Genomic DNA, 14,232 nt, shown 5'->3' with positions numbered 1-14,232 from the left:
CATGGCGGACCCCGCTATTTCGAAGTTGCGGGACGCGCAACGACTACACGGTCCCTACTTCGACGTTGAACGTCGCTATTCCTATCCCCTCATGGGGTTAGCGACTTCGACGTCTCGCCACCTAACGTCGAAGTTAACTTCGAAATAGCGCGTGTAGCCGTGACGGGCGCTATTTCGAAGTTAGTGCCGCTACTTCGAAGTAGCGTGCACGTGTAGACATGGCTCTTGTGCTGTAGGTTCCCCACCCCTGTAATAAAGGATCACAGCTAATGGGAAGAGGGCTAGACTAAACAAGCCTCCTTTATCTTGCCAAAACACCACCAAACTTTGTGTATTACCTTCCCTGACAACGAGGGAATGCAGAGGAGTTAGACCTAGCAATTAAGATGCTAGTTTAATTAAAAAATTGTTTTGGATGCTAGAATGTAAATGATCTATTGGACCATACCCAACCTGCTTCCTTGCAAATCCCTCCTCTCACACAGACCTTCAGCAACTTTTGAATCTGCCCCATTGCTGAAAGCAGCAGCTTTTGGTCCTCCAGCCAGGGAGTTCATCTCATTTGTGAGACTGCTCCCTAACAGTGATCACATGTATTAGCAGAAACAGCCAGTACAGTGGTGCCATCTTAATTATAAATCTTGGTGCTGTGAAGGAGTATGGGGACTTGTGTTCTTTTTTTTCCCCTCTGCTTTGTGGAGGTAGCAGCAGCTGCACTTAGCTGGAAAGCAAGGATGTATTTTTGTATAGTTGGATGGGAGGCATTTGGAAAGTGTGTGTCTGGGTGACTGAAGGAGGGGAGGAACAGAAGAAGCAGCACCCCTTGAGAAGGATCAGGTGACAAGAACAAGAATGGACTAAACAAGCCTTTGGCAAAATATTCCATTGCCATTAGAATTTTTGAGTCATTGTTCCCTAGGAGAAAAAAGTAACTGGGTAATATGACTATTAAATTGGTTGTGCCACTGAAGTTGTTCCTTGGTATTCATGGCACTTTCTGAGTAATAAGAGACTCAAATTAAATATGGATGTTAATGTCAGAAAATTCAAATGAAGACTTAAGGGGATGGACGTTGGAGAGGAAATAACCAAAATAAGGTCATGAGCATATTATGTTAGAGGGTACAATTCCAGCTACAGTAAGGTCTCCGAGTACGCAACCCCGCTCTTACACATCTGACCCCGATTCCTCTAGTAAATCCTGTACCACGATTTACAGCTGTGCTGAATTTGCTCCCTGCTGTCCTGGCTCAACCCTCCCTCAGCTCCACACGGCCCCAGCTCCGCCCCCCCTCGCCCCTCCCCCCCAGCTCCGCTCACCATCCACGCATAGCTCCTGTTCACCCCCCACCCCACCTCAGGCTCTAGCTCACAGACCCTCAGGTGGGCTCCAGCTCAACCTCCCCAAGCCCAGATCAAACCCCCCTGCCAGCTCACCACCCATGTGCAGCTCCAGCTCACCCTGCATGCCCACGCCTGGCTCTGGCTTACTACCACTCACGCACGGCTCCAGCTCACTCCCCACCCTGGTTTAAACTGCCCATGCGCATCTCTGATTCAAGCCGCCCTGCCCGCCCCCCCACACACACACTGTGAGGCTTCAAGTGCAACTCCTGTTAGCTCACAACCTATGTGCAGCTTTGGTTCAAGCTGCCCACCGCCCTCCCGGCCGGCTCACAACCTACATGCGGCTCTGGTTTAAGCCACTTGTCTCCCTCCCCCTGCAGCTCTGGTGCAACCCCTCTGCCAGCTCTCTACCCATGCACAGCTCTAGTTCCGGCTCAACCCCCAGCTCACCACCCGTGCACAGCTCCGGCTCAACTCCACCCCTCACCCCGCTGCAGCCCTAACCCACCCGAGGCTTAGCTCCTCCCCACCACCTGCATCCCATGGCCCCAACCCACCACCAGCCTTAAGCCTCCCCAGCTGCCACCCCCAGCCCAGGACTTACCTTTCTGCTGCTTCCCCAGCTGCAGAACGTGTGTTCTTCCAGGGAAAAAGCCAAACCCCCACTTACATGAAATCCGGGTTTCCGTGAGGGCTCGTGGAACGGAACCCTTGCGTACTCTGAGACTTTACTGTAATTCCTTTTATATAACTGATTCGGAAAGTTGGTGTAGGAGTGTTGTATTGAAATTACAAATGTCTGATGTATTGAGAGAGAATTGTGATAGATATTAGGAAGGATATTTCAGGCATAGATATAAAGAAATAAAGGCTCTAGGTCCAAACAAAAGAATGTTGGAAAAGTCAGATTTTTATATCTACTTTAATCTAAACACAGCTATAAAGAAAAGGAGGCTGAACATGAAGTGTCAACGAAAGGACGCAGAGAATGACATGGTTATAACAGGAGGAAAGGAAGAGGAGTTTGATAGAGGCATTTTGAATGAAGTGGAAGATGGAAGCCAGATTTAACACAGTAAAGGAGTTTGCAAGAGTCTAATCATCAACTCATTTAAGGCAGGCAAAGCATTGTAACAGTACTTAAGGAGAGAGTAACACATATTGGAAAACATTAGTTGTTACAGAATTCAGCAGCAGCCTAACTGTGAGAGGTGGAGTAATTTGTCATATTGCAACCTCAGCGCAGGGATGTGGTGTGTTTTGTCATTTCATTTTTGGGGGGCAATACATAAAGAAAATGCCAGACTTCTCTGCCACTGATTCAGGAATAGAGAGGATAGAATGGGGAGAGGTATGTGTAATTTAGTACTCATGAATACAGATACAGCCTAACCCTCAGGAAGAGCAGAAAGAAAAGCAAGATGGAGGTAGGACAGTTGAAGGACACTGTGGTAGAGGTAGGAGAGTAACCTGAGAAGAAAATCAGAGTTCAGAGCTAGCTCAAGTATATGGAAGTGAAACAGGTGGTAGTTGGAGATGTAGAATGGCTTTTAGAATGCAGGAAAGAATGGTATTTGTGAAGGCAGAGAAAAAAACAACAGGAGGAGAAGGAAGAGCAGAAGAGTAAGCAAGCAGGAAGGCAGGTGACAGAGAATCAGAGTGGACCACCTACCTGTATTAGAGACCCTAGTGAAGAGTTCATGAGGTAGTTTTCCTCTTTTCGTGGTGAAAAATATGGACTGAGATGGATAGAGCATCAAAGAATTGCTTCTATATCTAATTCGGAAGAGGATTCAGTTGAAAGAACATAACACAATAATTCAGGGTCCATGTTGACTTTCTTCACTAAATTTTTCATCCAAAGGACTACAGTACCAGGATAATGGATGTGTTGGATGAAGTTAGCAAAATAATCTGTTGTGGATGAGAGTAGAATGGCATAGAAAAGACAGGAAGATACAACAGGAGATATTTACAGGAACAGCAAATTTGTCATTCAGAAGTTTAGAATGTGTATATAAGCTTTATTGGTAGGAACACTGTAAATGTTATACAGATTTTCACGATTTTGAAGAAAAAGATAAAGGCATTAGAATACTTTAGATGTTGCTATTTAAAACTTCATTTATTTCCTAAACATTTAATCTACATGTTGTAAAATCAAACGCACTTTAATTTACAGATGTTACCACTTCTGTATTTGGACATTTATAAAGCTTTGAATGACAGCTGCCTCTAGCAGAATGCTCACAAAATCTGGGAGGGTTAAATCACTAGTAGCTCTGCATATTAGTAGGAAATCTTGCTAAAAGCTTGTCAGAATTTATTTTAACTGTAGTTCTTTGGCATTTGCATATATGTTTTCCCAAGAAACCGGTGTAACAGAATATTTTAATCTTTATTCTTCTGATTCAGGTTTCCACTCAGTTTAATGCTGAAAACATTTGAACATCTTTTCCCCCTTGCAGGAAACCACCATAAGGCAACTACACAGGCACTATCCCCAAACAGTTTTCTGGGAAGTTAAAAAGAACCACCAACAAAACAGGACTACGTATTCTCCACAATCTTTGCAAGAATGCAAGAGAGATTTTACCAGTCCTCCTGTATCCAATATTTTTAAACTGGCATTTACTGACAAGAGGTATCGATGTTATAGTATTACTATAATTGTACTTCTGATATTCATATTTCTTTTGTTGTATTTTCTTTGATGTCGCCATTTAAAATATCTTCAAGTTTGCATGCTGTGCCATTCCCTCAAGGCAATATAAATTTTTTAAGGTTTCTTCATAGACATTTTTACTGAGATTGGCTGTAAAAAGACGTTCAATAAAAAGTCAACCTTTACAATGTACAAGGTTACATATGTGTTAAACTATATTTGTTTGGTTGTTTCTGCTTTGAAAATTTTGCATGCTTCCCAGCACTAGTCCCTTCATGAAGTAATACTAAAAAGTGTAGAAGAATTAAATGTCTCATAATAGAAGTCTGTGGTATAGGTTTGATATCTAGACATTGTTACATATTATTTTTCATCTTCTTTCAACAAAAAGTTTTAAATACTGGTACATTAAATTAGTAACTATACTTTAATTTTTACAGTGGAATAAAATATAAAACCCACAAATATTTATCAAATTAACATTAGCTGCCTGCTGCTCTTATATGTTTTTCCACTTCTATTAACCTCCACTACTGTCCTTCATTCAATTCCACACTTCCATTATACTTCCATAGTATTTCCTTACCTTGTTACAATATGGACATTCACCAAAGATGACATTAAAGCTCTGTCTGCTAGAAGGGAGACCTTGTAACCACTGCAAGAAAAGAACAAAAAAAAACCCTTCATATTTATTTTATGCCCCATTTAGGAATGACCTCTGTCTGAAGTTCTTATAAACATTGTTCTTCGTAGTATCTGATAAATCCCCTGATTTGTAGTGGTTTCACACTGGATTGGAGCATGCAGTGATGCTGGATTAGTCATCTGTATAATCTACCTTAAAGATTAACTATTTTCACATACTGACAGTATGCTGTGTGATCCACCCCAATTTCCTCCACATCCCCTTCTGAGTTTTTCAGAGCAGTATTATTAAATAATTCTACTTTTGTAGCACCTGAAAATCTGTCTGGATGGAGACTCACTGAATTAGACCTTAAGATGTACATACGTGGAAAGTAAGGCAGGTTCCTTGTCTTCCAGATCTTATTTAAGATCTAAGTAAATCATGGAAGAGAACTCTAAGGAAGCAGCAATAAGAACATGCAATTAAGAAGGCTTAGTGGTTCTGCTTCATTATTGATAAAGCTCTCACCAGTTCTTTACTAGACAGACACTTAACTAGCTATTTCTACTGCCTCAATAACATTCTTATTTAGTGAATACAAAAGCCCATATTTAGAATCCATGATTTGGAGGTGGGTGGACTTGTTTTATTAATAAAGATTTTACCTCAAACAAGCAAGCCTGATGGAAAGGTTGTCCACATCGGGGATCACCACATACTTGGTCTGGAAGAGCACCATCAAGTCGGTATGCATAACAGATACCACAGTCCATAGTGAAATCCTTACAAATATAAAACACAGCTATTTCAGACAATTCAACTTTTTTGTACATTCATTAACATGTCTCAGGGTTGGAAAGAGGAAAATATAAAAGTACGTGACTTATTTATTGTGTATTTCTTCCTCTCAAGGTCTGTTTCACCTATTCTAAGATTAGAACTAGTTCTATTTACAGCCAATAGATGTGAACATCTCCCCCTTCCCTTGAAACATATACTGACATATCTTGTCATGTTGTACAGGTTGAACCTCTATAAGGTGGCACACTTGGGACCTGACCGGTGCCAGAAAAAGATCTTGCCAGACTATGGGAAGTTAATATTGTCTATCACAGGGGTCAGTTACCTGCAGCTCTTTAAGTAGCTACCACCGACTCCACGTGTGGCTGCAGAGGCAGCTGCCGCTTAAAATTCTGTTTAAGTGGTGGCATTGCTGGAGCTGCTGAGCAGTCAGGGATGGCAGGGCAGGAAGCCTGGAAGTGAAAGCTGGCCAGGCAAGCAGCTGCCCTATGTGGATGGAAGTTAGCTGGGAGGAGAGCTGGCAGGAGGGGCAGCTAAGCCTGCCCCTGCCAGAGCGTCAGCCCACCGAGAAAGAGGAGGGTTTGGATTTTTCACCTTAGTACAGTAAATTATTTCATATCCAGCATTCTGTTATCAGGACCTCTAAAATGCCAGTTATTTGAACCATAAGAAAATGTTAGTTATGTTTCCATAAGTACAGTATAGTGAAAGTAAATACAAATAAATACAGCAAATATAGTATGAGCTCGTCTGCACTAGCCCCCTTCTTTAAGGGGGGATGTAACTAAGCCCGAGTGGTGAATAGCAATGAGTTGCTGCGCTGCATCTGCAGCACCTCATAAGTTTAATGCTCGCTGTGCGAACTTCGAAGCTGTGAACTTCGAAGCGCTGGCAAGCCGTGTAGTCGTGGGCACTTTGAAGTACCCGTGCAACTTCTAGGTACCCATGTAGAAGTTGCACAGGTACTTTGAAATGCCTACGACTGCACGGCTTGCCAGCGCTTTCAAGTAAGGAGCTTCGAAGTTCATGTGGTGAGAATTAAACTAATGAAGTGCTGCAGATGCAGCGCAGCAACTCATTGCTGTTCACCACTCAGGCTCATTTACGTTCCCCCCTTGAAGGAGGACGCTAGTATAGACAAACCCTATAAGTTTACAGTGTACAATATTACTATTATTGGGAAATAAAGTACTCTGCATACATTTTTGTTTGTCTCTTAATATCTAATCTTGTTTTTCTTTAGTGCCATGCATTGCTAGGTATACCTCTCTATTTTCTGGCAACCTCCCGGTCCCAGGGCTGCTGGAGATGAAAGAGTTTACTGTAGTACTCTGGAATTTCCTCTTCTCTTTTTAATACTATTCCTGTCAATCACTTAATGCTGTGGAGGCCATATGAAAGTGTGTACTTATAAATATTTGTTAATAAGGTAACAGTTGTTGCTTGATGTTCTGAAGCGTTGCTTATAAATTATTAATGCAATTACATCCTTTCTCACTCTTATTTTTGCTGACAGTTATAAGGTGAAAATTTCACTTTAATCAGTCTATAATAGGAGTGGGAAACTTTCTGTTCTGAGAATCACATCAGGATATGGAAATTGTACTGATGGACATGAATGCTCTTGAAATTGAGATTGAGGTATGAGAGGGAGTGAGGGCTCCAGGCTGGGAACAAAGGGCTTGTTGAATACCAGGGGGATCAGGGCTGGGGTTGGAACATGGCGCTGTGGGCTCAGGTGATTCAATCTTCAGGCAGAGCTTACTGTAAGCAGCTCCCAGGAGCTTCATCTCCTCTGTGGAGGCATGGCCAGGTGGCTCTGAGTGAAGCCCTGTCCGGAAGCACCACCAATACAGCTTTTGTTGGCTGCAGTTCCCAGTCAATGAGTGCTGTGGGGGGTGGTGCTTGGGGTGGGGGCAGCACATGGAGCCCCCTTGCTACTCTAATGCGTAGGAGCCAGAGGTGGGATGTGCTGCTGCGTGAAGGAGCTGCAAGGACTCACAGCATGTGCAGAACAGGGCAACCTCCCAACTCTGCTCCCCAGAGGCAGCTGAAGGGCAGGATTAAAATGGCTGACAGGCTGGATGCAGCTGATGGGCTGTCGCCTCTTCCCCCCATCCATCAGTCTATAGCATTCAGAAGTAAAGACTGAGCATGAACAAAAAGCAATACTTACAGTCTTCTCAAGCATAGCACGAGATGGAAAATCAGTTTCTAAAACATCTTTCAAATTTTGTAATAGGGTAATATCTGGATCCCTGCAAGTAGAATGGAAGAGATTTCAACACATGGAACTGCAAAATGCAGATTTTAAACTAAAATTTTATTAGTGAAGAAGCTTACCATAAGTGCATGTTGTTGTTCAGCTTTGTTCTCAAAGGATTTACCACTACAAAGTTATACACAGATATTTACATTATTCACAGGAAGAGACTTCTCCCACATTTTAGCACTTAATACTAGATTTTAAAAGGTATTCAGATATCTAAATAGGCAGGTAAGTGCCTATGCCTTTGAAATTCCACTAAATACATTTATAAATCACCCTCAGGTATCAGATTTGAAAAGCCCTATATAATGATAATTATGCTAAGTTTTGGAACATCATACACCAAAGGTATGATCTCCCCTCAAGACATGGCAAGGAGCGCATAGAAGACACTGCTGTGAGGAGAGAGCTAGAGCAACAGTGGGCAAGTATGGACCATGAAACATTTTACAACCTACAGGGTTGCCAGATTCTGCTAGTTTCTGTCTGCAAAGTGTTTGTTTTTTCCTACTGGTATTACTAAAGTGACATGCATGTAAAGCAAAGGCACCTAAAGTGAGCTGCATGCAGATTGCACATGACATGACTGGGAGAGCCAGGTGCTCCCTCTGCATTCAAAGTACTGCTACAGTTCAATTGGCAGACCCTGAAAATTCTAGGTATGTAAGCACAGTTAACAAAACTACCCTATCCAGGGAGACTGTCTTATGACAATCTTGCGGCCCACTGAGATGAAGGAAGGCCATTAATGCGACCCACTCACTAACCTAGGTTGCCCATTGCTGAGCTAGAAGTTTCCTGGCAGCTCCAGTTCCCAACATGTCCTGAGGGAAGGAGATGGTGGCATGCAGGAAACTCCATGGAAGCCTGGTATCAAGCATTAGGCTGTTTCTCCCTCTGGATCTTTGGGCTCTGAGGGTGCAGGCAGAGCTGGGCTCTGGAGTTGGGGAGGAAGTGGACAAAGGGCTGGGCTCTGGGCGATATGAGGTACATGTATCTAAACAAGGGCAGGGCACCCCACAGTTGAGCTTTGGAGGGAGGAGGGTTGAGTATACTGACTGGGAGGGTGGGCACCATGTCTGGGCTCTGGGAGAAATGCGTTGTGGGTACCTGGCCTTCAAGGTGTGCAGCAGGAAAACAGAGAAAGAGGAACTGGTCTGTCATAAGGTCAAGTTTTAACTGTCTACTCCTGCAGGTATTTTTGTATGTGTCTGTATCATTATAGACATACTTGCTGATAAGTGTTTTGAAATAAATTACCAAAATAACAAACTGGTATGATTATATACTGATATTTTGACAAAATTTACAGAATTTTAAAATTTTGGGCACACACTTTTTAAATTTTTGGCACAGAACGCCCTCAAGAGTAATAGGTTATGAATAGTTTGTCACCTTTCTTGTAACTATATTTTCAAATTATTCTTCAATTTATGGTGCATGAATTTGTCAGACTCAAACATATTAACAATGCATAATAGCATGCCACAGATTCACTCTTAAGCCGTGTCTACACGTGCACGCTACTTCGAAGTAGCGGCACTAACTTCGAAATAGCGCCCGGCGCGTGTAGCCGTGACGGGCACTATTTCGAAGTTAGTGCCGCTACTTCGAAGTAGCGTGCACAGAGCTTCGACGTTCAACGTCGAAGTAGGGACCGTGTAGTTGTTGCGCGTCCCGCAACTTCAAAATAGCGGGGTCTGCCATGGCGACCATCAGCTGAGGGGTTGAGAGACGCTCTCTCTCGAGCCCCTGCGGGGCTCTATGGTCACCGTGGGCAGCAGCCCTTAGCCCAGGGCTTCTGGCTGCTGCTGCGGCAGCTGGGGATCCATGCTGCAGGCACAGGGTCTGCAACCAGTTGTCAGCTCTGTGTATCTTGTGTTGTTTAGTGCAACTTTGTCTGGGAGGGACCCTGTAAGGGAGCGGCTTGCTGTTGAGTCCGCCCTGTGACCCTGTCTGCAGCTGTGCCTGGCACCCTTATTTCGATGTGTGCTACTTTGGCATGTAGACGTTCCCTTGCTGCGCCTATTTCAATGTGGTGCCGCGCAACGTCGAAGTTGAACATCGACGTTGCCAGCCCTGGAGGATGTGTAGACGTTACTCATCGAAATAGCCTATTTCGATGTCACTACATCGAAATAAGCTATTTCGATGTAGGCTTCACGTGTAGACGTAGCCTTACTGTTATATGCAAGTCTCCGTAAGAGATACTGACTTTTTAAAGCTTGCTTAAATAGAAAGATGGGTCTGAAACCACTGAATTAATTTTACCTTAAAAGCTTGTAAGCAGTTTCTGGTGCAAGTCACAATAGACCCAGCTTCTAAGGGTAAAATACGAATTGGTATCTGAAATACCTTACCATGATCTGCTCCAAGAAAGTAACATTCGGGGAGCATAGTTGGATGTCTGGGATCTACCTCTAAGTTTATGGAGACATTGTTTCCTGCAATGAGAGAGAATGCATGTAAATGAAGGGTGAAAAGCTTTCCTTCATAATCACAAAGTGTGTGTTTTATCAAATGAGTTGTTTTGAGTACACCTTTAGTTTTGTGGACATTGTGACAGCTTTTAGATTGCCTAAATAAGAAATTTGGTTTAGAAGTGTGAACTGATGGTGTTCATGACGAAAAGTTACAGTTCAACATGAACAAGTTATATCTAGCCAAAAAGTAAAAATCCTCTGATAAACCACAAGGAGGGAGGGTGCCAGAATCTCAGCTCCAGCCAAAGCCCAAACATTTACACTTCAATTTATAGTCCTGAAGCACAAGTTGACATACACCAGCTACAGGTGTTTTACTATATCATAAGACATGCCTTCCCAAATCAAGGACAGGCAGAGGAGAGGGCCCAAATGGACTGGAAAGATGATGAGCTCACTGCACAAAAGGAGAGATTGACTGCAATCATCTGGGCTGTGAAGTAGAGGAAAGTGTGACCTGTCATTTCAGTAGTCAGGTCAACTGTTTGCATAAAGTTGCAGATTGAGTGTGGGCACTGCTTACTTTTGTTGTTTCTCAATTTGACAGCTAGTTAATAATGCTCCAATTTTCAGGAACTTGAATTTGTTTTATACCCATCAGACTTCTGGATGGAATGAAATTCTTGGGTCTTATGACTGAAATTGAACTACACTGCAGTATATAATTATACAAATGCTAAAATAATCTGACTCCTCATGTCAAAGGTAATACTATTCTTTATGTTTCATCACAAACAGTAGAAAGTGCCCGCTTTTTCAAATAACTAAGATAACTCCTTACATATTGAGGCTATAATTCCATGTATTCTGATGATGAGCCACAGAGTGCTTTAGTCTTAGTTCAGGAATATTTTGTATTATCTTTTATCTTCTCTCCACCTTCTCTGTTTTTGCCCTTTTTACCTACATCCATTATCCCCTCTTTCCCCCACAGCTGCACTTCTAGTTCTACTTTTATCCTTCCAAAGAAAGTTTATACTGAAAAAATGTGTACAGTATAACCAAAACCACATCACAAAATTTAGTTTGACCTACATTTCTCATTATAATTAATGAATAATTTTAAAAAGTAAATGAGCTTTTATTCTATTCTACAATACATATCTATTTCATACAGTCTATTTTAAAATCCCATACTGATCTAGTACTTATAGGATTATCACAAATGTGTTCTCAGTTTTGAATGAATCAGCACTTGTATTTGTAATTTATATATATCTCAGAACTTTAATTTTATATTTAAAAATTCAAAAATTTACTGTCTCCCAAACTAACTTCAGGAGCAGTCAGCCTCACTTCTGTTTTAAAAAATGCTTTATTCTGTCTGTTTTCCTACCTATTGCAATTCGTCTCATTGTGGCACTCCGTGTAGGGTTTTCTGGTTCAAGTACCCAAGTCTTCTCATCAATTTCATCCATAGCATTCCAGAATTCTTTCAGTGATTCTAATGCTGCCAAGAACTGACTATAAATGTCCTTTAAGGAACTCTAAGAAAAGGAGAAATTTTAGTAAGTTATATGGCACTCCACCAATAGCATAATGATTTTAAAAAAAAAAAAAACACCTACCGCCTTTCAAAGAGTAAAATCTAGCACACATCCCACTGTAGGATAAATTGCAGTGTGCAAGAGTCAACATTTTTCTTGTTAGTACTCAAAAGGCTTTTTTGATTTTTTAATGGGCCACAAATATTAATGACTGATAATTGTATTCAAAAACTACAGTTAAATTGTCTAACACATATTTTGTCATATTCTGATGAATCTAAAATAAGGTATTCTTGAACTTGGAAGCATTTTCAAAGCTAACAATTTCAGAAATCAATTTTAAGGCCTGGATGTATTTTATTACATATTTATAATAACTATGTTTTAAATAAGGAGTAGAATTCAGCATTCTTCTTCGAGTGTCCCCATGGGTGCTCCACATTAGGTGTTGGGCTCGCCCGGCGCCGCAGGTCGGATCTTTCCAGCAGTTTCTGCCGGACCGCGCATGCGCCGGTGCACGCCGCTCCCTTGCGCGCTCCTGGCCACGTGCGCGATCCGGTCCCCGCCAGTTCCTCTTAACCGCCATCGGCTGCAGACGGAATCCGACTAGGCTATGGCCAAGTTAGCGTATTCAATGGTTTTAGCTGTTTTCTTTAAAGTTTTAAAGTTCTTAGTCTATTGTTAAGTTAGCCAGTTGTTATTTTCAAAAAAAACAAAAAACAACAAGCAGGACGGCATTCAGTCCAGTCCTAGTAACAAGCGGAGCACCGGAGGCCAGGAGCCTAGGGCCATTAGCCCTCCTGCCGCGGCAGGCCATCCGAGAGGGGGAAAACAGCACAGAGAAGGTGCTAAGTACCCCATTAACAACTAAAAGACTTACCAACAATGTCCTCTTCAGGATTCAAGAAATGTGAGTCTTGCCGAGAGGCAATGCCAGCGTCTGATGGGCACAGTCACTGTATAAGGTGCCTTAGGGAGTCCCATGTCACACAGAAATGCTCCTTCTGTGCAAAATTAACAGCCAGAGCAAGGAAGGACAGGGAGATGTGGCTTAAAATGCTGCTATTCGACAAGGCCCTCCAGCCAGATGTGCCGGAGCGGCCGCAGCAGGAGGGACCCTCCGGGGCCCATAAAAGGAAAACTGCCTCCCTCACCCCATCAGCGCAAAAACGGAGGAAAGTCTCCCCAGCCCAATCCCTGCCGGCAGCAACAGCAAGCGGGACGGGAGGAGCGCACAGCCCCCAGCCGCAGCAACAGCTGATCGGCGGCGGCACGGAGAGCCACGTGGAGGCGGCTCAGCCTCCGATGATCAAACAGCCGCCCCGCACCGCAGGCAGGGCGGCGGCTAAACAAGCGCCGGTACCGGCGGCACCGCAGGCAGCGGCACCGACCCCCAGGGAACCGGCGGTGCAGAGCGCGCAGGCACGCAGCCTGCAGGCACCGGAGGACACCGCCCATGAGCGTGCCAAGCGCGGCACAGACGGGGCCAAGATACCCTGCACGTCAGGGGGCGGAGCCACCCCCTTAAGGGAGGGGGAAGGCTGCACAGAAAACAAGGCACTGCAGCCCCTCTCCAGACAGGGCTGCAGAGTTGCTTTCTCTCAGCTCTCCGCTCATGCTGCAGACTCCAACTAGAAGGCAGGGGTCCCCCCTAGCCTACCCGGAGCCCCCGTCTCCATTTTTACAACCAGCCTCGCCCTGGCTGGGACCACCTTCACCCTTCTTGGGGTTTGAGCCGCTGGAGTACTATCACAAATCGCTCTCTCCAGTGTCCCAGGTCTCTCGACGATCTCGCTCCCCCAGACGCAGGGGGTATGCACCAAGGGAGTGGTCCAGGTCACCTTCCCAAGAACAGTGCCCATGCTGCCATGGTCGTCCCTATCATGCAGGGCATAGACACCACCGGCAGTCTACCAGGGAAAGATCCCCACAGATGGTCCCGTATCCCCGAGGGCAATCGCGAACAGGGACAGAGACTCAAGTATCTCAGGGGGAACTGGTTATGGAACCCCGAGATTTTCCCTTGCAAGCTTCCAGCAAGCGGATGTACCATCACCAACAGGAACCGGAAGGGTCCAGAGAGGCGTATCCTAGTGGTTCCTCGCTCTCCTCCCCGGACGAGGCTACGGCCCCAGGGGACGTCCATCCTCTGGACGATCTCAAACAGTTTCAAGAGCTGTTTAAAAGGGTGGCCTTCAAGCAAGGCATCCAGACAGCAGAGGTGCAAGAGAAACACCATACGCTCCTCAAAAATCTGAGACCTCTGGCCTCCTCCAAAATAGCAATACCGCTTGACGAAGCAATCTTGGAGTCCGCCACTATGATATGGCAGACCCCTGCGACTATTCCACCTGTCCACAAGAGAGCGGACAAGAAATACTTCGTGCCGGCGAAGGGCATGGAGTTCCTGTTCAGCCACCCACAACCAAATTCCTTGGTGGTAGAGTCGTCGCAACAAAGATCAAAGACATCTCAATTCAAGACGTGGGAACAGACAAAGATGCCAAGAACCTAGAGCTGTTCGGCAGAAAGGTCTACTCCTCCTCCAC

The 14,232-nt window shown here is 44.2% G+C and overlaps 2 protein-coding genes across 7 annotated transcripts in view; one reads left to right on the top strand and one right to left on the bottom strand.

Moving 5' to 3' along the window:
* Positions 1 to 4,482, top strand: part of VRK2 (VRK serine/threonine kinase 2) — an 84,548-nt gene extending 80,066 nt beyond the window's left edge. For 2 of the 6 annotated variants that reach the window (XM_074989477.1, XM_074989478.1), the window contains exon 14: positions 3,816 to 4,482. In XM_074989477.1, the coding sequence (XP_074845578.1) occupies positions 3,816 to 4,061 (246 nt within the window). In that variant the 3' untranslated portion in view covers positions 4,062 to 4,482. The remainder of the gene's footprint in view (positions 1 to 3,815) is intronic. The other 4 variants (XM_074989479.1, XM_074989482.1, XM_074989481.1 and 1 more) reach the window with 2 other exon arrangements.
* The window catches only part of FANCL (FA complementation group L), a 58,510-nt gene continuing 48,303 nt past the window's right edge, over positions 4,026 to 14,232 (bottom strand). The window contains exons 8-14 of the mRNA XM_074989483.1: positions 11,533 to 11,683; positions 10,074 to 10,157; positions 7,788 to 7,833; positions 7,621 to 7,702; positions 5,309 to 5,425; positions 4,599 to 4,670; positions 4,026 to 4,162 (exon numbers count right to left, since the gene is read on the bottom strand). Coding sequence (XP_074845584.1) covers positions 4,127 to 4,162; positions 4,599 to 4,670; positions 5,309 to 5,425; positions 7,621 to 7,702; positions 7,788 to 7,833; positions 10,074 to 10,157; positions 11,533 to 11,683 — 588 coding nt within the window. The 3' untranslated portion in view covers positions 4,026 to 4,126. The remainder of the gene's footprint in view (positions 4,163 to 4,598; positions 4,671 to 5,308; positions 5,426 to 7,620; positions 7,703 to 7,787; positions 7,834 to 10,073; positions 10,158 to 11,532; positions 11,684 to 14,232) is intronic.

Source organism: Carettochelys insculpta, chromosome 3 (assembly GCF_033958435.1).
Source record: "Carettochelys insculpta isolate YL-2023 chromosome 3, ASM3395843v1, whole genome shotgun sequence".
Taxonomy (NCBI): domain Eukaryota; kingdom Metazoa; phylum Chordata; order Testudines; family Carettochelyidae; genus Carettochelys; species Carettochelys insculpta.
This window is presented reverse-complemented; position numbering and strand designations above follow the sequence as displayed.